A 22140-nucleotide genomic window follows, 5' to 3' on the forward strand; every position below is an offset into this window, starting at 1 on the left:
TTTTAGAAAAAAGTCTAGTGAAAGTGCCTGGTGGTTTTAAAGAGGCTAGATATATCCATTCTTACATACCAAGGTTAAACCAATATTCAGAAAACAAATACAAATGTTCTAAAAAATACCTTAGACATGCTATCCCATCTATTAATATGGATAATGTAATAATTAAATGAATTTAACAACATGATTTAAACAGTGAGAAACATTCGAAAAAATGAAAACAAAAAAACTGTCTCCGAAGTTTTAGTAGTGGAGAGAGCACTGGACCAGGAAGAGTTTTCTGAAACCTATCAGTTTTATGACCTTTAATGTGACCATAAAAATGGGCACCATATAGTTAAGACCTACTGTACTTGCCAGGACTGTAGCAGATGCTTCACATGAATAAAAACTTTTAAAGTCCTAAGAGAAAAATCTTCCTTTCTTTCCTCAAAGTCAGCCGCTGCTATAGAGCAGAAGCCCATAATTCAGAAACTTGTTTTTCGGACCCTGGAAAAAAATACACTCCTGGATTTCTTCCATGCGAACCTCCAAAAAGTAACTATTTCCGAAAATTCCTTATCAAGATATACAAATGCTTTTACCACCTGGGGATTCCAGCCTAAATTCTCACCAGTACTGCCCAGTGTCTTAACCCACTCTTCCCCTCAAACACAGCACAGTTTGGTGCCTGTGCACATACTCTTCTCTGTGAGGAATGCTCTTCCATTCTTTCTGGTCCGAAGAAATCCTATTGTCTTTAAAGGCCAATGAGAAGTGTGGCAACACCGAGTCTTCCACGGAGGATGTTAGCAGCTCACCCATCGGTACTTCACAGAACTGAACTTGGCCTCCTTATAGCACTAACCTTTAAGTATTAATTAGTTTTTCACTTGTTAATCTCCACCGGGCAGGTAAGGTTCTTACTGACCTCTACCTACTTTCTCCCCAGCATATAAACTGATGCTTCGTACGTACTAACTGCTAGAGACATGGCTGTCAATGAAGATTTCGTCTCACCCTATCGAAACCCCACAACACTGTTAAGTTTCTATAAATATGTGAGTAGAAAACGTTAACATGGAATTAGAAAGTATGCTAAAAAAAATAAACCAAGAGATGGCTGTGGACTGAACTGAGTCAAACCTGACACATGCAAAGTGACACAGAAAAGTGAAAGAAAAAAAAAAAGAATTCTGCATTCCCAAAGAAGGGAGAGTTCTCAAGATGAGCAATGGAGAAAACTAATAATATGAAAAACAAGTTGTGCAGCCTCCGCGAAAAGGAATGCGCAGGGCTGGCAATCTTCTAAGAGTGAGGTTCCAAGCACCGAATGGACTGGCCGGCTGCACAGCCAGGACAAGAAAGGGAGACCGCTTGGTTGGACTCCAAGCCGGAGGTGTGCGGTTCTGCCCGGGCGAGCTGGGCGGGGAGAAGAGGAAATGACGAGCCAAAAGGGGGTGGTAACGGCGCTGGGCCGGAGACCCGGGCCGAGCGTGCTGAGAGGAGGGGCGCGGCGGGGCAGGGGAGTGGGCGCACTAACGGACCCCCTCCCCCGACCCGGGAGAAGGCGGGGGCGGGCCCGCAAAGCGCCGAGGCGAGGGCGGGCCGCCTCCCTCTCCCCGCCGCGCTCGGGGCCCTGTGGCCGCGGCGCATACCTTCCCCAGGCCTCACTCGCGACCCAGGGGGGCTGCAGACAGGCAGACCCGGCTCTCGGAGGACTGGGGATCGCGGGCTCGGCGGGAGATTTCCCGTCCCGAGGGCTGGAGCACAGAGAATGCAAGGGCGGGCTTCAGTTTGAGGCCGGAAAAATCTGGAGAAGACCGCCAAAGCCTCGGGCGTGCGTGGACCTGGGTGTAGGGGCATTCGTGGCAGGCAGGCCACCAACCCCCAGCCTGGGGCCTGACAAACTGGGCCTAAGGATCGGGAGAACGGGGACGCATCCCCAACTGGCACAGGCACCCTGCAAGAGTCTGGACCCCGAGGTGCTCGCTCCCGAGGGCGCCATCCCCGCGCGGGGCGGCCCCCTGCAGGCCCCGGCCGGGAATGGCCCGGGGCACGCATAGGCCCCGGGCCGGGACCGCCGGCCGTCCCGCTCGGCTAGGCTCAGCTAGACTCCCGGGGCTCGACGGGCGCCTGGGCCTCTCCTGAGTGGTCAGCGAGACCCGCCAATCGGGGCGCTGGGGCCGGCTCTGGGCCGCTGGATATTGGCTCCTCACACTCACCGTGCCTCGCTCCCCCGGTTCGCTGCCCGCGCTGATTGGCTCCAGTACCGGACCCCGAAACCCAATCAGAGGCTCCAGCCGCCGCTGCCGCCGCCACTACCGCTGCCTCGCAAAATGGCGAACCCGAACAAAGGGGAATCGGGCCTCCCTCCAACCGCCTCCGCGCAGGCGCCCCTGAGACCACGCCCCCTAACCCCAGCTTCGGGCTCGCCCCACCCCCAGTTGAAGGAGCATCGCGCAGGCGTGTCCTGAGGCCACGCCCACTTCTCTGATTTGACACCATCTCCGGCTGAGGGAATACGCAGGCGCCTTCTAGACGCGCCAGATCCTTGAACTCAAACACCGCCCTAACCATAGTACTACGCAGGCGCTAACTATCTCCTTTGCCAACTGCCCACCCCCTTTTCTGCGGTCGCTGGAGACACACCCCTGGGGCTAATGCGCAAGCGCCGTTCTTCCCCACTCGCGGTGGGCTGTCTCGTTACGCATGCCCGGACGGCGGCGGGACAGTTCCACGGATTTTACCACCGGAAGTTCGGCGGCCATTACCAAAGAGTGGGAGTTCGGCTGGCTAGCTAGAGGGGCTTGTTTCCGCCCCGCTCCCGGGTGGTGGGCGGCCATTTTAGGTGCGTGCAATTAAGGGCTGTGGCGGGATTGGCTCCGCGTCTAGGTTCGTCCGCTGCTTCCCACCTACCAGGGCCGGATCCGGAGCCCTTCCCCGCGGGGCGGGACCTCGCAACGGCCGACTCCTTTCCAGGTGAAGGGTAACCCCGGTACGTTGAAGCTTTCAGCGAGCCTTCCCGCTTCTTCCCACGGGACCCCAGGACAGGCCGTACGCCTTTGCTGACCCGCCCTAGGGTAGGAGACAGAATGGGAGTCCTCTCTAGACTCGTTCCCCTGTCCCCCCAAGAGCAGTTGGGGGTGAGCCTTCCTTGAGAGGCCGCCTTCCCTCTCCCCCGCTTGCGGCTCGGCAGTATACTCCCCTGGTCCGGACACTCCGGTTGCGGCTCAGGGGGACTGTGGCCAAGTCCCTCCCTTTTTCTTGTGGGCCAAACCCACTGGGGAAATACTTTTGGCCAGGCCGAGAGGAGGAGGCTGTCCTCAATCCGCCTTGCTCGGGCGCGGAGAAAGGAGGAGGCGCGTCGTAGGGACCGCCTTTTCTTCCCCTGGCCGAGCGGGGCGCTCCAGGAAGGCGCGAAATGCGAGCGGGGGCCGGCCGCCTCTGGACCTAGCCAGTCTTCCTCATTCTTGCCCCAGAAGAGTTTGTATTAATTTATAGAGGCTGAACGAGCTCACGTTCAGCGATAAATGGTGGGGGAAGAAATAGCTAAGTGGGTGGTTAGGGCAGTTTGAATATAATATATTCAGGCCGCCTAAGCATTTTTACTTCCTTTTCCCTTTTTATAGCTGAAGAAACACTTAAGTTCTGGAAATAGCGACTCAGTATCATGGCCGGCAGCCCTAATGAAGATTCAGAAGGAAGCAGAGTGCGTAACAACTATTAACTTATTGGTGAACTGAAATTCAGAATAATTGAGGTCAAAAGCATAAACACTTTTTAATTAAAGCAATAATTGAATTGTCTTTTTTTCCCCCTCTCCAGCTGATTTACTTCAGAAAGGCTGATAGAGTCCTAGGCAGAAACCATCCATCACTTTCCTTCTACACATACTTTAATTTGTGGTTCCTTAAGTTCTGCAAATCGGGTTTTAAATCAAGGAGGGGCAGTTGTGGGGACTCAGTAAAGGGAAATGAAAGAAACAGCTTAGTGTCTTTCTGTATCAAATAAAACCTTTTCTTTCCCTTTTCACATTTTAGATCACTTATGTGAAAGGAGACCTTTTTGCATGCCCCAAAACAGACTCTTTAGCCCACTGTATCAGTGAGGATTGTCGAATGGGTGCTGGGATAGCTGTCCTCTTCAAGAAGAAATTTGGAGGGGTGCAGGAACTGTTAAATCAACGTGAGTTTTGAAAAACAGCTGAATTAGTCTGCCTTGTCTAGAGCATCTTGACCTCCTGTTATATTTTAATGATTAGACAAGGATATACATGCAGGGAGTGGGGTTCCTAACCACTGAGTACTTGTAACTTCAGATGAAGGTTTTTCTCTACAAAAGCAGCCTCTAGTTTGGGTCTTTATCACACCAAATTTGAATTCTTGTAAAGGTTTCTAATCTCTTCCTCTGTCCTAAAACTTTCTTGATATTACTTCACTTTTCTGAAACCTTTAATAACCAAAGTGCTTAGCTTCGATTCCCCAGGTATTAACTCAGCATTCAAGATCCTCTGTTTACCCGTATTGTACTTACTCTTCAAAGAGGAGTTTAGAAACCTCTTCCCTACAGACCCTACCCATCACTTTCTACCAGAGATACGTGTTAGATCCAACTATTGAGCTTCTGAAACCGTTGCTCAGATTGCAGTCTGGGCTTATTGGGTCAGTCTCCCCTGGTGATTCCTTTAAAACAATTTCTTACTGTTTTTTATTGTAGTTCTTTGTAAACATGACACCATCTCTTCATTGAAGACTAGTAATCAGGAACTTTTATACATCTATGTTCTCCACAATGCTTAGCACGATAACTCTTTGTATGTAAAAAAAAAAAGAAATCAAAGTTTTTTAAGTGAATATGGGTATATTTTGAAAATATGGTCAGGACAAAAGATGGGGTAAGAGGAAAACAACAAAAAATGAATACGAAAGCTGGAAGTTAAGGAAGGCTGATAAGGAGCAAAGTGTTACAGTGTTTCTTCAGAATTGAAAATTATTTTTAGCTCTGAAGTGAACTCAGATCTGTAAACATTTTTTTTTTCAAATCAAAGAATGCAAATCGGTGCTTTGATTTTGTTTTGTTTTTACCTTTCTACTATTAAATAACTTTTTCTTAGAAAAGAAATCTGGAGAAGTGGCTGTTCTGAAGAGAGATGGGCGATATATATATTACTTGGTAAGATGGGGGTAAATTCTCATGTCAATTCTCACTAGGTCAAAGGACTGGTGAACACATGGGCTGTACTGTGTTTGTCAGTCATGATTCTAGACAACCAAATATGACAAAAAGCTTCTGATCTCATCTCAGATCAAGTGGTGGTGGCTCTATGGAGCACTGGGTTAGAAAGGAACATGAGGCTGCATCTCAGCTCCACAGTGAAGAGTACTGTGACAGCCACCAAAAGCCTCTGTTCTAAGACTTGGAAAAGCTAGGGATGTCCCACATACTTTAATTCTTTCCTAATTACAGTGAGATAGAAACAGTAGTATCTCAAAAGACAGAGTGCCCAAAGGAGTTTTTTTTCTCATTCTTCCCTATTGAATGCAGTGCCTAGTATTACTTAGCTCCTTTCCTGCCTTTTGCCTCAATGGGGATTTTTTCACTGTCCAGATGGTCTTCAGGCCCCAGAAGCAGTGCAGCTTCTTGGTGGTGGTGCTGGGTCACTTAGAGCAACCAACCCACTACACACCTGATTTGGATAGCACACTGAGTGGGGACATGTCCTAAGGCCTTTGGATGCTCTCCTTAAGGCCGATGTGGCTTCCAGTCTTGTTTGGAACGCTACCAGTTTCTCTTTGTTCTTTATAGAGAAACAAAAAGCAAAGAAGCGTGTTTTCTAAATAGAGGTAACAGGAAGTTTTCAGGTGGTATGGGTTCTTCCTTGTTGCAGATACATTTCTTATCTCTAGGAAGTGGCACAAAGACTTTGACCTACCTTGCTTAAAAACAATAGACAATAGGCACTGCCTCCTAGCTAATCTGGGCTTCTTGAGAAAAGGAAAGGTTATCACATGGCAGTCTCTGGGTTTCTCAGGCCCTTTTTAGTAGATTTTCCTGGGGGCCTCCCATAACTGGAAAAGACAGTATGACATATGTCATCTTGCTCTGAACTCTTCTATAGAAATATACTTATTTTAATTATCAGGATGTTGGGAGAATGCGATGGCTCTTTTTTGGCTGTCTTTTGGACTAATGGAAGTTTGAATTTATTCCTTGTACTCAGATTACAAAGAAAAGGGCTTCACATAAGCCAACTTATGAAAACTTACAGAAGAGTTTAGAGGCCATGAAGTCCCACTGTCTGAAGAATGGAGTCACCGACCTCTCCATGCCCAGGCAAGGAAACCCAGGGCCCTGAATGAAGACTTGTAATTGAGTGGGGGATTTGCTGTTTGACTTGAAAGCTTAACGCAAAGTACAGGTTTAAAAGTGAACAAATTTAAAAACTTCTAAAAAATCACCAGTGAACCAGTGATCAGACTTTAGGCCACATTATACCCATTTCTTAGCCTGGGTTGAATGAATTGGGATAATTAAAACACATCTGGTTCAGCCTTCTTCGTAGGGAGGACCTGTTGATCAGTCGCCTTTGTGGAATTCTGGGCATCTTCTGCCTGATGCTGAGGCTCTGTTTGTGAAGCAATAAAAGCCTAAGAACCAAGACTGGGCAATTGTGATTTTCTTCTGGGCCACTTCACGTGTCCCAAGCTTGTTAATCTGGTGCAAAGAAAGCTGTAAATTATCGCTGCTTTTTAAACCGCATGCTTATTATGGTCAGTATGGGTAGTAGCCAGAGGTTATGTCCCTTATGTAATGTCTTAGACCCTCACCATTGGAGCTTAAGGGAATGGCGTGGGGGTTCAATATCATCCTTACTTTCTTTTTAGGAAATAGGTTTGGGGTCATTTCTCTTCCTGTCAGTCTGATTTTGAGTCATTGCTGACCATGCATGGCAGGTTTGTTCCAAGACCCAAGTTACTTATGAATGTGACTACAAAATCCCTCATTTACCCTGGGCTTTAATGTTAGTCATGTCTTCTGTATCAGAAACTGTTGTGTGTTTCCATCACAATTTTTTTAGGGACTTAATTATCAGACTATTTGAAATTAGCAATTTTAAGCCTTTTCCCCCTAGGGATATTGAAGATCAATAAAGTAACATTTTAGAAGAAAGGTGTCAGGAGAGTTTTGTGGGCTGACTCAGGTTTCTCACCACAGTATTGATAAGACCTGAACTGCAATCAGCTTGGCATTTCTATTTTGATTTCCTTTTTGCAGAGATCCTGTCCTTGTCCCTCTTTTTATCTTCCTTAGCATTTCATTATCATAAGTGTGTTTTTAAAATCTCAGCTAGTTTTTATCAGTAGATATAGAAGGATAGTGAGTCTCCCATGTCACCACAGTCACCCATTTTCTCAAGGTAGCCCCAAACAACTGAGAAGTGCCATCTTAGCGAAAGAAAAGTGACAGCTATTGGACGTTGGGAGCATCTAGGAGCAGCCTTAGGTAACTCACAACAGGATTTCACTTCCAAACTCCCACAGTAGGTGTGAGGCCAGATCATCTGTCTTTATGCTTTGAGTGGGTGCAGCCTAAAGGATGAGGAAAGAAATGATTTTCCTAGGTACCTTCCTCACAACCTGTGGAGCTGTTTTGTCTTTTTCAGGATTGGATGTGGTCTTGATCGTCTGCAATGGGAAAATGTATCTGCAATGATTGAAGAGGTGTTTGAAGCCACAGACATCAGAATTACTGTGTACACACTGTGAACAGATGTGCACTGTGGATGTATCCACGTTCTTCTCTGTCATCCTTACTGGACTGTAGCACTGCACAAACTGACCTGAAAACGATCTGAAGAAAGTTTCGTATGAAGCAGTCTGTGTCACAAGCCAGACTTGGGTTGCTATATTCTCACGATGGGACTGGGACTCTGGAGGAGGGATTGCCTGGGAAATGTTGCTGTGATTTTTTTTCCCCCTTCAGGAAGGTAAGGAGTAGAATGCCTCATATTAGGCAAGGAAACCAGATGTTGGGCCTTGGACTTTTTTTTTTTTGCTCCAGGATACTACCTGACTTGTTCGGCTTGCCACTAGGTGGCAGCATTGATTCTGCCTCTCTGCTGTTTAAGAGAAATTTCAGGAAGGACGAACATTTCAATTAGTTTTGCATCTTTTGTCATTTGTGAGCTTGCTTGGTATTATCCTTATGTCATATTCATTCTAGGAGAGAATTATGGGTTTTGTGTAAATTGCAAAAATGAGTCTTACGTTGTTAACAAGAAATTTGTGGTGACAGAAAAGGAAAAATAAATATCTTTTTCTTGGGGTCTAATGAAGTTCTGTGCACACGTCTGTTGTTCTGGACCTGGGTGATTGAGGATTCGTCTGTAACAAATTGGGAAGAATCAGGCAAAAAGTCCAGTGGGAAGAGCAGCAGGGTGAGAAGAAATAAGAACAGACAACTGTGGGTCAGCATTACTGGAGAGGCAGGTGTTTAGAATCTCCTTATAGTGAACTCTTCCTCTCTTCTGTCCACCACATAACTTCTGCGATTGAATGGGTCTGAATGCAGTCATGGAACAAATGAAATAATGTCTGTGAGATGTCTGCTAAATTGCTTAGGACAGAGTAATGACTCAACAAATCAGTGGTTTTCAACAAAATCCTTAATGAATCTTTTAAGAAGAAGGCCCACTTCCTTCAAAAATTCTAGTGTGGCAGTTTGGGGTGGGGTGGGGGAAATGGCTAGGTTTCTTTGTGTCATTAAGCTGCAGAAGATTGTGATCATGCAGCCAGCTGGGATGGAAAACAGTACGTATTAGTCCCTTTTTCTTCTTAAGCTAAAAGAGCAGCATTTTATCCTCTCGTGTTCACAGTGCGAGAATAGGTTCCTGGATTCAGTATCAAAGGTATTGGGAAAATTAGTGGAATTCTCTTTTACCATTACTATGTTAGTAAGAGTCGAAACAGGGTTGCCTGGCTGGCTCAGTTGGGAGAGCATGCGACTCTTAAGGTTGGGATCGTGAGTTCAAGCCCCACATTAGGCGTGGAGCCTACTTTAAAAAAAAAAAAAGTTAAACTAGCCAGACCTGTTGATTTTCTCGCTAGAGTGAATTCTGGGTCTGTTGTAGGAATTGCTGCTTTCCCAAGTGTAAAAAGAACTGGGTTTCAGAAGGGTCTTGTTGAAACACTAGGAAAACACTGGTTAAATATAATCTTTGAACTTTAGACTTGTGTTCTTATCATGCTGTAGCGTGATAGGCAGCAGTTTCAAAAAGTATTTCACTTCTTTTGTATCTCTGGAACAGACAAGTTCATGTTGTGGGGGTAAGGGTAGTGCAGGGCCAAGTTCATTGTTGAACTTAGATTGAGGCTTTTGAAGCTTTGCTTCTGTCCACATACAGTAAAACTGAAGGGGAAAAGAAGGAATACACAATACAGAAAATGAGAGTGAGATGATAAGAGGAAACTTAGAATCAAAGTATTTTGCTTAACTACGCAAATACATCTTTGCCCTTGGCTCAAAACATTGATTTTGTAGGCTTCTACCATTTAAAGGGATTAGGGTTAATTTTTTTCATGGAGTATGAGCCTTGAAGATTCTTTGAACAAAGGCTAGTCTGGCGGAGGACTGGCTGTAAGTGGAATTCTGGGACTCAGCAGGGATGTGATAAAGTGCTTTGTCATTTGCAGATAGTCTTGGGGTCAAATTCTGATGACTTATCACACTTGAAGCTTGGGAAGAAGAGGCATGGCCTGATAGAATGAGCACATTATTCCTGGAAACCTAGTTAGAGTTTGGCAATCATCCAGAAATTTGTACATGAAGTTCTGCTTCTACACAGAACTCAAGCCTTGGAAGAGACGAGACTTGACACCATCCTGCTGTCACCATCAAGTACTGCATATCAACTAATCTTTCAGGGTGTGTGTCTCAACATTGAAATCCTACTTATCCTCTCCTTAATCAAGTGGCTAATTGCTTATTAAGTAGCAATGGGAACATGGATATCTTATAAACAGATTTCCCTTGCCCTTCGTTTCACCCTTTGACATATTCCTGGTCTTCAGAGAAGGGAAGAGATACTCATTTACAAGTAATCTCAAAAAATATTTGATAAAGGTCAAGACCGGGGTGGGAAGTTGGCCTGGGAGAGTTGGTATCCTGTGTTGCCTAGACAGGTCCTGGGTTAAGCCTCCCTTCCACTTTCTAATGTCATGGCTTGGCTCACCGCCTGGGAACATCCCTATTCCTAGGACTGTTCACTGTTCGTAGTAATTTCTAAATGTCTAAGTTCCTTAAAAAACCTCACAAAAATCACACCACTTCTTTTATTAATGTTGCTGTTTTTCTTTCTTAAAAAAAATCCAACTTCACATAAAATGCATTTCTGGACATACTTCAAAGATCTGCCCAGACCTTGGGTCTGAGGTTCTTTGCCTTAAGCAACCCATTTGGGGGAATAATTAGGCCCTCCTGCCCCACAGATGCCTGTATATGGTTGTCATTTCTTTCTTTGCAACTCATTTTCCTGTTTCCAAGAGCAGCCTTAGGGAGAGCCGTGGCTTAAGTGATTTACAGCATGAGCAGTATATTCAGAGTCCTCGGAGGACCTGTGCACTAGGATTGGTTGGTGTCCAATGTTGTCCAGCTCAAGTGGTCTTGGGATGTCAGGCATGTCCCAGATGGCCATACATGTCACTGCTGTCTCCTGGTGGCAGCAGGCAGACCTTAGTGAGAAAACAGAAAGCATGTTACTGAGAGCTCTGCAGGCCCAAAACAATGATGAGTTTTCCTTTGAGCTAGGGTTTCTATGTGCCCTCTGAGCAAGTCCGAATTTCTCCCCCATAGTCTCCTGTGATTTCTGCTTCACTCAGCGTTAGGTGTGTTGTGTTCATGTTTTGGTGTGGTTCACACAGGGAAAACCCAGAAGATACCTACTTTAACTCTTGAGTTAAATATATAGTTAAATCCTATTCTGTCATTTTAAAAAAGATGGAATAAGAAATATAAGGCAAATTTTCTTTAACAAATGCCCATTTCTTAGTATTTTAATTAAGCAGAGTTGTCCTTTGGGCTTTTAGATTACAACTTGATTTCATGCCAATTTTTTTTTTTTAACTTGGTACATTTTAACCTTTCCCTTCAGGAACATGAATAACTCAAGAGTACAGGGAAGCACGTTAATGGGTCCAGATAATACAGTTATGTACACTAACAGAAGGAGGCTTATAGTGTGGAACATGTCCAATAAGATTTTATTTAAAAATAATTTGACTTGGAAATGGACTTTTCCCTCAAACTGATTAATCTATTTTACTTCCGTTTAGATTAGCATAAGATGCAACCCTCAATTATCTAAAATTAAAAGCTCCTTTTAATCCTCCTTGAAATGCTTAATTTTTATAGCAGATTTAGCTATCTATTCAACTTACTGGAAAAACAACAATACACACACACACACACACACACACACACACACACACACATCTCTGAGGACTTGATGGGTAGGCAGCTGGAAGTGGCCCATGGCTCTGAAAGGTGTTTAAAAAGAAAGTATACTATAGTTAAGATTAAGCTAGCAGTCATCATTCTGGAGGGTCTGAGTGGGGTTTATAATTACAGTGATAACACCTACACTAGTAAAATCTTCAAGGAATTTAAAAGTTAATTTCGTATTTTCAGAGGTCACCCTTAAAATTCTGTTTTTACCACTCCTCACCACCACTCAGAGTGGTGTCTTATTTTATGTGAGCGTAGTACAACGTGGCATTACCTGACCATCTTCCCACTGAAATCAATTAATAGGTACTGCTTTTTGTAAGAAATGGCTGAAAATCGCATCTTCTCAAACTGGCGAATGCTCAGCTGGAGAATTATCAGGCACCCCGTGTGCGTGTCTAATAGCAGACACCTGCCAACATCAGGCTCCAGAACATTGATAGTTCCCAAAACGTGTCTATGAAGCCACCTCTTCTCTTAAGAATATTAAGAGTGAGAGGGACCAGAAATAAATTGAATAGCTTCATGGAAGCATGCTGCTGTATGTTTTATTAATATGTGAACTGTTCCAGAATTGAAGTTGAAGAAGAGGGTGGTAAAGACCCTTTCTCCGTTTCTGGAAGATTTTGATGAGTAACTCAGGCCTTGTGCGGGGACTTGGTTGTAGCATTTCTGCGGGAACAAACTAGATCAGACCAAACTCAAAAAAAGTTAGTGAAGGATCTTTTGGCCTCTTTCCTGAGGGGAATCGGCCTCTTTCTGTGAGAGACTAATTTACCCTCAGCAAGAGGCCAAATTGGCCTTAATTGTGTCCTAATTGTTTGCTTAAATAGCTAATCTTTTCTTCTAGTTCTCTGATCACATCTTGATATTGTAGGTGGCCACTTCGGAGCTGCTATCTAATTTACAAACATCTTTTTAACCCTTTCAACATTCCTGCATAAAAGAACTTGTTGCTGTGATATCCCCATTCCTGAATTCAGCATTTTTCTATCAGTTCTGCTGAGGTCTTCTCAAAGTAAGAAAAATGTTCTTGCATTATACATTCACACAAATTACTGGTCTCATTCAAAGCAGAACCATTTGTTTGAAAACATGAAAGCGTCTCTGGCAATCAATCGATCAATCAATCAATAAGTTGAATACAAATCTGCTTGGGGACTTTCAAAAGTACCAGAAATGAAAAACAATTGTCCCTGAAGGAATGAAGAACCTCCCTTACAGGACGCTGGAAGGGTAAGATTGCAAATGGGGGGTGGGAGGAGGGCATCCAGCAGGTGTCCAGAGTTAGTAAGTCTGGACTCGCGGCCGCGGGGGCATGCTTAGGGGAGTGAGGTCCCGTCTCCGCTGTCGAGTAACAGGTCCCTGGCACCATCCAGATCTGACCTCGGCAAGTCACTGTGTGTCACCAAAGCTTTCGGATTCCTATCAACCTTGAGTATTCCGAGTTCGTTTGACACCAAAGGGTAGAAGCGGAAAGGGTTTAGGGAGAGGAACTGAGAGGAAAGAGAAAACGAAACGGGACCTCCTAAAATGTTTTCACAGCCGGCCCAAAGCGGAGCAATGCGCAAGCCAGGCGGACCACTCGGTCCCGCTGCCCTGCAGCCTTCGACCCGAGGGAAGCGGGGCACAGCGCGCCGGCGCCGGACTCACGTGAGGCTGGCCCGGAGGCCTACTTGAGGATGTCGGCCAACTTCTCCTCGTAGTACAGGAAGTTCTCCTGAACGTCCTCCCAGGGCTCAAAGGCCTTGGCCTCGCCCTCCTCCTGCTCCACGAAATGCTGCCAGACGTACTCGAAGTCCTGGGGCTTCATGACGCGCAGGCGGCAGCCGGCCTCCGCCAGCCTGCGCAGCGCGGCGCGCACGTCGGGCTCCTCCCACTGGAGCAGGCGCCCCGCCAGGATGAGCAGCCGCAGGTTCTTGGTCTGGCCGAGGGTCCGCGCGATGCGGTCGGCGCAGGCGGCGCAGGGGCTGGACGACACGTACCACGTGACGGTGTAGCGCAGGGCCGGGTCGCAGGCGGGCAGGACGGTGTTGAAGAAGGCCTCCTCGGCGTGGGCGGCGGCGTGCTCGTCCTCCAGGTACCCGCGCGTGGCCTGCACCTGGCCGCCCTTGCCCTGCGCTTCGACCACGTAGCACAGGAAGGTCTTGTTGCGCCCGGAGCTGTACTCCACGTTCCGGAACTGAAACTTAAAGAAGTTGACGGGCAGCCGCTCCCTGGGGGTCGAGGGGGCGGAGGGACAGGGGAGAAGAGAGAGGGATGAGCTCTTCCTGCTCCTCGGACCAGCCTGGAGCAGGTGGCTCTCGGAACTCCGTGCCTCGGGGACACGTTGGCCCTTGCTATCAAAGCGGGGCTTGCCTAGGCTAACATCGGGGGCAAAAAAAAGGAGGGTATATCTGGAGGAGAGGAGAGCATTTGTAGGTAGGCGTGCCGGTCACCCCAACAGGGAGGGTCTCCAAACACTCCACCACCCCTCTCACACACAACACACTCCTGCATTTCTAAATCAGTCACTCCTCCACCTGGCCACGCGGCAGAACCACCCAGAGGACTCTACACCTGTCAATGCCTGCGCCCCACACCAACCCAATGAAATCAGAACGTCTGGAGGGGGCCCAGGCACCAGCATTAAAAAACAACAACAACAACAACTCTCCAGATGATTCTAATAGATGGCCAGTTTGGAAAAGCAGTGTTCCAATAGTCATATTACAAAGTAGCAAGCCTATAAAATTTCTCCTGATAGAGCAAGACGAAGATTTTGCAGAGCATTTCCCGCTTCCACTTCTCTTCCCTGCCACTCATGGCCGGCGTATCTCAGGCATGGCGCGGCCCACCACTCAGTGCCACCCTCTCCCAGTGGCTGTTTCTCAAGTCCGGCTTTTCCCGCAGGTGAGAGAGTTGTCACACGATAAGCATCCAAGAATGTTTTTATCTTTGAGGTCAGATCACCCGAGAGAACCTTGATACGATAGAGCTTGGGTAGTAGTATTGAGTCGTTTCAAAATCATAAAACACTTGGCCTCTGCCCTCCAGATGGTTCTAATCGAGCAGCTCGACTCTAGCTAAGAGCATTCGAAAACTGCTAATTTAAAACGTGTAGGGAGCGTGGAGTGCGTGGGACAAAGGTTCTCGAACGTTTAGCCTTTATTCAGGAGGCAACAGAGAATTGTTACAGGCTCTTGAATAAAGAAAGACGTAATGAAAGTGACGTCCATGGGAGATGACATGGTGTCTTTAGGCAGATAGAGCGAGGCTGGGGAAAAGCCTGAACTTAAGCAAGCCCATTTGGTGTCTTAGGACACCAGACTTGGGGATGACGATGTTCAGTAGCTCGAGGGTGGGATGGATGATTAGGAAATGAAACCAGCAGAAAAAGGCCGGGTTTGGGAGAAAGTTCAGTAGTAAGAAGGAGGAGGGAGCAAAGGAAAGAGGCTAAAGAGGGCATCCGAGTTGATTGTATCTCTATGTGTGTCTGCATCTCTTTCTAAAATAGGGAAGTCTTTTGCAGGTGTGGAGGCCCAGGAGAACAAGGAGGCTTTCACAGGAGAGATTGAAAACGTCACAGGAGAGAAGGGGATTGAGTACTGGCTTGGGGAGGCTGAATGCTTTCTTTTTGAACAAAATATATTCTCTGGGGGCATGCTTGGGTGGTTTAGTCGGTTAAGCGTCCAACTCTTGGTTTTGGTTCAGGTCGTGATCTTGGGGTTGTGGGATCGAACCCCACGTTGGGCTCCCCTCCAGACGTTCTGATTTCATTGGGTTGGTGTGGGGCCCAGGCATTGACATTTGTAGAGTTCTCTGGGTGGTCCTGATGGGCTTCATGCTCAGGGGGGAGCCTGCTTGAGATTCTCTCTCTCCCTCTCCCTCAGCTCCTCTCCCTTCCCCACCCCCGTCCCTGCTCATGTGCTCCCTCTAAAAATAAATAAGTAAATAAGTAAATAAATAATTTTAATAAAGGTAATCTCTGCAGTTGCTCCAGAGGATACCCTGTGGCAACCATTGACTCCACTGTTACTTCTCTACATGCCTTCCCTTTCTAACTCCCAGGGCTACAGGGAAATCCCGGGTGTCCCAGGACCTTGGCTTCTTAGGGATAAGCCACAGTGGCCAAAGAGCTGAGTAAACATTAGCTGTTTCTCTGCAGTACTCCCCGCCCCCATCACAAAACTGTCTCCACCCAAGTTTCCATATCTCTTGCTGTCAAGTTAAGTTTCCACTGTGGGGATGGATGTGTTTGAGGATCTGGCCCCAGGATTCCTTCAGGTTCTATACTTAGCTCTCTAAACCCCTCTGTCCCTAGTTGGACGTGTTTATTATTTACTTAACATTTCAGAAGAATGGGTGGCCTGATGATTCCCCTCTCCTGTTTCAGTCCCTGTTGGGAGTTCACTTATACTGAGCTCTCCCCAATTAAAGTCACCCTACAAGACCACTCCTGGATTTTACCAGTTGCTAAATGGTCCTTCACTTCCTGGAATGGCTTTTTTTTTTTTCCTCCCGAAAAGCACAAAGCTTACCTTTCTTGTGCACACACTTTATGCTCTTCCACCTGCATGATGGATTCTCAGGCGAAACCCTTGGAAGTATTCATGACTGTGTGGTTGACTGGGGGCTTCCCCAAAGCTGCCTGTGTGGCCCCTCGGGTTTCATTCTGGAGCCCCCAAAACCATTGCTCCAGCTTTGCCAAATATAGCCCAGCCAAGAGCATGAATTTGGCCCAGCATACCATTGCAAATTGGGTGGCTGGTCTGAGGCTCCTGCTTGTCCCTGCCTCTCTTAAGCTCTGATGTTTTCCCCTCCTCCTCTTCCCTTTGCAAGAGGAGGGGACCCACAGAAACCTGAAACCCAAGGGGGAGGAAGAAAGTTCACCTCCCTATAAATACCAGTTTCCCACCCCTCTGGCCGGCAGCCCCGTAGTCTACTCCGGGCCTCAGCAGGGCCTTCTGGACTAGGTGCCTAAGGAAGGGAAATATTTTTAAGGGGCAAAGGAAAGTCAGGGAGAGTCTTGGCTCCGAGTCTTTCCTTTGGGCTTTCTCAAAATCTGGGCTTGCTTGGCTTCTCAGTGGGCTTCTTGGTTTTCCAGAAGGAGCATAAAGGTCAAATGAAATTCTTTGGGCCTCCCACAGGCTGAAACAGCCAGGCCCCGGAGAGGAACCAGGAGAACAGAGGTGGAAAGGGTCTGAAATCTCTCCAAGCAGCTAGACAATATGGTCATTTCAGGTGATTTTATAGAATCATAAAATAAGTCAACAGTGTTATGTCTGCTAGGGGAAGAAAGGAAGCAGTGACACTAATTTCTTAGATAATCACAAACATCTTTTTTTTTTCTAGTAGCGTGATGCCTCATTACCGTAGTGACTTACAGCCCTTACTCTTGCCCCCAGCAGGTGTTTTCCTGCTGAAATGGGACTGTGCCCATGTGTTGGAGTGGTGGTCGGGAGAAACATGCAGGTAGCAGATTTCTTCACCTGGGCTCAGTCACACCTTCATGCACAAAACCCAACAGGGCTATACCTCCCCCGCCCCCCACTTCTTCAAGCACCACTTCCTCATACTTTCTGCAGACAGGTTACTCACACTTCATCTGCTGAGACCCAGGCTCCTGGGCCTTGCAATTCTCTAGGCAGGAAACCAAGAATCCTAATCTCTAGGAAAGACCATTTGGAACATGGTTGACTTGATGGAGGGAGAAGGGATGTGAATAAATGCAATATATATATTTTTCTCACTCACATTGAAAAAATATTTGCGCTCCCTAAGCATAAATCTGTACAGTGAAAGAGAGCAACCTGGAAGGCAGTAGAGGCTGGTCTGAGATGAAACATTTGCTCCAAAATGATCATGGAGTGGAAAAATATATGCGCAGGTCATGGAGCGTTGACTTGTTTCAGCTTTCCTCGCCAGATCTCTCATGAGCTGCTCAGAAGAGGCCGAAGTGCTGGTTTTGGTCTCCTTCTCCCTTTTCCAGACCCGTTGCCGAGAGGACACCGAGGAGTGGGCCCAGGCAGAAGGAGGAAAGAAGCAGAGTTCTAACAGCCTGACTTCCTAGAACCCAGATGGGCTTTCCCAGGCTGCTGGCTCCTGGCTTGCCATTCTGGATGGGATTCTGCCCTGGACAAGCCCTGAGCCCTGCCTTTCCCCTGGGAGGCACTGTCTTCACACCGGGAGCTCTGACCTTCCCTCAGCCTCAGTGGAGGCCAGGGTGCCAGAGTCAGTGGCTGTCTTCTATTCTTTGCAGAACAAGCCTCCCCAGCAGGCTCTGGAGCCCAGGGTGAGGTGTGAGAGGCTTGCGGCAGTTAACAGCCAAGTCAAAGGCCCCCAGTCCTTGCTGTCTCTTCTCCTTGGAACCCTGCACATCCTCTCCGTGTTCCCCACGTGAACAGAGTGAACTACTGGTAGCCAAAGAAGCAGTCAAAGGGACAGTCACAGGCTGTGCCATTTATCTGTCTTCCACACCAATCTCTTTGCTAGCAGGTTCCGCGTGATGCAAAATCACACACAACACAGCTAGACACAAACAAACACAAACGCACAGCCAGGGGTCCTGCTAGGTAGAGCCATATTTGCTCATCACTGGGACGGAAAGATGAGAAGACAACTAATTCCGGTGTCCCAGAGCTTCCCTAAAGCACGCCGAGTTGAGAGGCAGGCAGGGACCTGTGGAATTCCCTTCTGTGCTGCGCACTGCGGGCTCTTCCTATATCCTGAAGGGCTCTCCTCCCAGAAGCCCTCCCCACAATTAGTTCCTTATCCTAATGCCTGGCAGACAGCCTACCATACAATAGGTGTTCATTCATTAGTTCATTTATTTCTTCAACAAGTATCTATTAGGAGCTATGCACTCTCCTTGGTGCTAGGGATAAAGCAGTTAAAAGGCAAAGTCCCTGTCCTCATGGAAGTTAAATACTAGTGGGGAAAATGGGCAGCAAATAAATGATTCCTAGTTGGTAAATATTTGTTGAATATAAAAAGCCTCCCATTTATGGCTTTTTTTTTTTTTTTTTTTTTTAGATGCAGTGTGGTGATTTGGAGTCAGACAGTCCTGGGGTTTACGCCCTACTGCATCCATTAGCTTTGGGCAAATTACTCATCCCTCTGAGACTTGGTTTTCTCATCTGGAAGATAGGTTGAGTAATCCAACCTCTCAGAGTTTGGGCAATGGTCAGCACTCAAGAAATTAAACCTAGTGCTGTTGGGTGGTGTCTTCTCTGGACCTCAGATCTTACCCCTCAGAGCTCAGTCTTAAGCACAACCAAACCTGAGCCCTCTCTACTTTTCCTCTCCTGTTTAGAGGGTTCTCTCTTTCCTTGGTGTGCTGGTTTAACACCCAGCCCTGTGACAGGAAGGGAGGGAGGGAGGGAGGGAGGAAGGAAGGAAGGAGGGAGGGAGGGAGGGAAGGAAGGAAGGAAGGAAGGAAGGAAGGAAGGAAGGAAGGAAGGAAGGAAGGAAGGAAGAAGGGAGGGAGGAAGGAAGGAGGAAGGAGGGAGGGAGGGAAGGAAGGAAGGAAGGATGGAAAGTCCTGATTTCTAAAGTTTGCTGATCTCTGTAAACACTCCTACTATGCCACTGAACGCAGCGCTGGGAAGAGATGCGCACAACTGACTCTCAGTCATGAGCTGGCTTCGGCACACCACTGCAGTTTTAGACCTTTTCTAGCACTGTCTACCATGTGATTTTGTTAAGGTTCTTAGGTCTGCTTTCTATCCGGAGTGCCCTAGTCAAGCCAGAATCACGACAAGTGGGGCATCTCTCTTTATTCCTACCTGGTACGCCGTCCTCACCTCAGACTATTTCCCGGAAAGCTGCCCACTCTTCTGCTAGTATTTGCTGCCCAAAACTAAGGAGTGGTAGAGACAGACCCATCCCCTCTGGGCATCTAGGCTAGGAGGGGAGCTGCTTTGCCGACCCCTTGATGCCAGGGCATCTGGAGAGGAAAGGAAGGGAAAGCTGTTCCCTCATCCTGTCACTGCACAGACACAGCCGCACCTCTGGGCTATTTTAAGCCAACTGTTTACCCAGAGGGGCCCAAGAGACAGATCTCCACAGCTGTTACTTGTGGCCAGGAAACACTCCCTCCTGAACTACTCAGAGCACCCAGAAAACTGCCCTGCCTCTCCTCTTTTTCTGAGCCTTGGGTCAGAAAAGCCTGTGAGTTCCACTACCTCACCGATGGAGATAGGTAAAACCCTGTTTGGGAAATCGGGAACCCGGAATGGATAAGAGACCCGTGGAAAGAACACTTGGCTGGAGTCAGAAGAAGACCCCTGCTACTTACTGGTTCTGTGGTCTTGAACAAATCACGCCTCTGCCTGACTCAGTTTCCCCATCTGTAGAGTGGCAATAATGTAAACCCCTCTCCTGGCATTGTGCTGAGGGTTGAAGGGCTCACGCATGTGCACCTATGTGGTGATTATAAAGCCCTGGATGAATGTAAGTTGCGTCAGAGGATTTGACCCTTAGGACCCCAAAGCAAGTTCAACTGAACATAGTCTAATTCTGTTCTGGACCTATCCTGCCCCTGTGCTGGGAGATCACAGCACCATGCAGAGTGGGTGTGCGCGTGTCTGGGTGTGACCAAGGGCAGCATGGACCAGCAGGCTTAGGGGTGAAGAAAAGGATCTCCTTCCACAGAGAGGCACTGGAATTGCAGACTCTCCTGGCCTGGCAGCCCTCGGCTCTCCCTAGGTCCATATTAATCTGTGCTCTGCTGCTTCTTTAATTCCAGGATAAGGGTGACATTCATTGGTTGGGCATGGGAGAACGCACATTCCAGGCTCTTGCCTGAATCCTTCCTTCAGGAACTAGGGTGCATTTTTCCCTCAGGTGTTTTTAGAAATCAGAAAATGTCTGAGCTGGAAGGGACCTTAGGGATCAACTTAGTGTAACTTCCTCATGTTACAAATGACAAAACAGGCCAGGGCTGGAAAATCACTTGCCAAGCTTAAAACGGCAAGTCCAGAGGGCCACCCAGGGCTTCTCTGCCCTCTGAGGACATCATGCCTCCATTCTTCCTGAAATTTCTCCTAGTGTGGACCTTACTCTGCCCGTGGGCATTGCTGGAGGCTCCCATCAAGGAAGCCTTGGGGCTAAGGGAGGCAATGTGGCCCTCCGTATCCCCTTCTTATTCTTGGCTGACAAAATTTGCCCAGGTCTTTTGCAAAAGGAACAGAGAGGGAAGAGGAAGAAGGACAACTTGGTTTTATTCCTGGAGATGGCATAATATGGACAAGACAGAGGGACCCTCTGTGTAGGCCTCTCTTTGGGGCCTGGAGACCCTTTTCTCAGGGTCCTTGTTCTTCCTTGGGTCTTGGCCAAGGGCGGAATACCTCTTCTGCCCAGAAGCTCCTGGCCCTGGACTGTTACCTGCTCTGTAACTACTGTTGCCCTGGGGGTGGGTGTGGAGAACCCCTGGGCAGACTTGATTCAATAAGAAAAAAAGTGCTTCTCACTCAGCCTTGGGAAAGGGTGGATCTGTTTTCCCTGTCTTAGGGTCCTCCACTCCAGAGAGAAGCTCTAGAGAAGGAGTGAGAGCCATACAGAGAGAGGGTAGGCCCACTCAGGAGCAGAGAGACAAGTCAAGGGAGGAGGTACTTTGGGGCCACATTTAAATGTGTCTGTGTCATCGCATGTCCTTACCCAACTCCCTGGGACTAGACAGCCTGTACCCAGAGAGACAGGTGACAGCCGCTACCAGGAGGCCTGAGCAGTGGTTTCATTCTCTGGGGCCTTGCCTCCCAGGAGCTGCTACTACTTCCCCCTGGTTAGAGGGGGTGGTAGGTGTCCCCTGAGAGGCCAAGAGAGATTTGCAGCTGTACCCACTGCAGCCCCTACCATGCACGGGAGTCTCGTGGCGGCAGGACTGTGACCCTGACCCCTACTATTACTGCCCTGAATTCCCCCAGCCTGCCCCCTGCCCACACTCCTCTAGGGAGGAGGCCCCTGGCCCACACCCAGGTCTCACCCTGTGACAATCTCAAAGGGAGGCAGTTCAATCAGCTCCTTCAGCTTCTCAGGGTCATCCAGGTTTTCCAGATCCTCACCATTCTGGGAAGCAGCTGGCTCAGCGGCCGCAGTGGCGGCAGTGGCGTCTTCTTTCTGGGCCATGGAGGGGTGATGGCTCCGCGGTCACTGAGAAAGGGGAGAGGCAGTGAGTTCCCAGGGCCAGGGCCTGGCAGCAGAGTCCCAAGCAGCTGTCAGCAGCTAAATCTGCCTGGGGACGATGGGAAGAGGACTGGGCTGGCCAGGCTTAGTGTTCTCACCTCCGGGCCACACAGGCTTTATAACCCGAGCCCTCAGCCCCTCCCCCAGGCCCTTGCCCTCTATCTTTTTTTAATTGAGTGACAGTGGGTGCCGGGATGGGGGGGGAGTGGAAAATCTGGCCACTAGTATCCCCTATTTATCAGTAGTCAAAGACAGGAAGCTGGCAGGTGGGGACGGTGAGGCCTGCTCTCCCTCCACCCCCCCCCCACCCCGGCTCACACATATATTCATACTCTCTCCCTCCACCTTCTATCCTTCCCTCTGTTTCCCGTGCAACCTTTCCAGCTCCACTGGGGGGATGGAGAAAGGGACCGAGGGTGGGCATTCTGATTTAGGAGAGATGCTCTCAGAGGTGCAAGCAGGATGAGGTTTGTGTTGAACGGGGTGCTTGCAGAG

At 48.0% G+C, this 22140-nt stretch overlaps 3 protein-coding genes across 19 annotated transcripts in view; 1 reads left to right on the forward strand and 2 right to left on the reverse strand.

Annotated features, from left to right (window-relative positions):
• NFYA (nuclear transcription factor Y subunit alpha) overlaps positions 1 to 3033 on the reverse strand; it is a 30063-nt gene extending 27030 nt beyond the window's left edge. For 7 of the 14 annotated variants that reach the window (XM_087857145.1, XM_087857144.1, XM_087857142.1 and 4 more), the window contains exon 1: positions 2202 to 2343. The gene's annotated coding sequence lies outside the window, so the exon portion shown is untranslated. The other 7 variants (XM_087857139.1, XM_087857138.1, XM_045777006.2 and 4 more) reach the window with 5 other exon arrangements.
• OARD1 (O-acyl-ADP-ribose deacylase 1) lies at positions 2553 to 8314 on the forward strand. Of its 4 annotated transcripts, none has more exons than XM_045777020.2 (6): positions 2553 to 2827; positions 3609 to 3688; positions 4020 to 4164; positions 5093 to 5151; positions 6200 to 6312; positions 7643 to 8314. In XM_045777020.2, exons 2-6 carry the CDS (start codon positions 3650 to 3652, stop codon positions 7743 to 7745), a joined length of 459 nt encoding a protein of 152 aa, XP_045632976.1. In that variant the 5' UTR covers positions 2553 to 2827; positions 3609 to 3649; the 3' UTR covers positions 7746 to 8314. The 4 variants fall into 4 exon arrangements, with proteins under 4 accessions (XP_045632976.1, XP_045632975.1, XP_045632973.1 ...); XM_045777019.2 differs by having other exon boundaries at positions 2821 to 2958; XM_045777017.1 differs by lacking the exon at positions 2553 to 2827 and adding an exon at positions 2835 to 2974.
• A 1982-nt stretch (positions 8315 to 10296) lies between these two features.
• Positions 10297 to 21753, reverse strand: APOBEC2 (apolipoprotein B mRNA editing enzyme catalytic subunit 2). The gene is made up of 3 exons (XM_045777016.2): positions 21446 to 21753; positions 13135 to 13697; positions 10297 to 10709 (listed from the first exon to the last, which is right to left on the reverse strand). Exons 1-2 carry the CDS (start codon positions 21586 to 21588, stop codon positions 13154 to 13156), a joined length of 687 nt encoding a protein of 228 aa, XP_045632972.1. The 5' UTR covers positions 21589 to 21753; the 3' UTR covers positions 10297 to 10709; positions 13135 to 13153.
• Between the last annotated feature and the right edge of the window lie 387 nt (positions 21754 to 22140).

The sequence above is a fragment of the Ursus americanus genome, chromosome 29 (assembly GCF_024610735.1).
Source record: "Ursus americanus isolate L20-20 chromosome 29, mUrsAme1.1.p, whole genome shotgun sequence".
NCBI lineage: Eukaryota > Metazoa > Chordata > Mammalia > Carnivora > Ursidae > Ursus > Ursus americanus.

Excerpts from the sequence above, each read along its gene's own strand:
- OARD1 (XM_045777020.2), top strand. The coding sequence starts at position 3,650 with ATGGCCGGCAGCCCTAATGAAGATTCAGAAGGAAGCAGA. Across the intron at positions 3,689-4,019 it reads AAGATTCAGAAGGAAGCAGA|ATCACTTATGTGAAAGGAGA; the intron begins GTGCGTAACAAC and ends TTCACATTTTAG. Across the intron at positions 6,313-7,642 it reads ACCGACCTCTCCATGCCCAG|GATTGGATGTGGTCTTGATC; the intron begins GCAAGGAAACCC and ends TGTCTTTTTCAG.
- APOBEC2 (XM_045777016.2), bottom strand. The coding sequence starts at position 21,588 with ATGGCCCAGAAAGAAGACGCCACTGCCGCCACTGCGGCCGCTGAGCCA. Across the intron at positions 13,698-21,445 it reads CCCTTTGAGATTGTCACAGG|GGAGCGGCTGCCCGTCAACT; the intron begins GTGAGACCTGGG and ends CTCGACCCCCAG.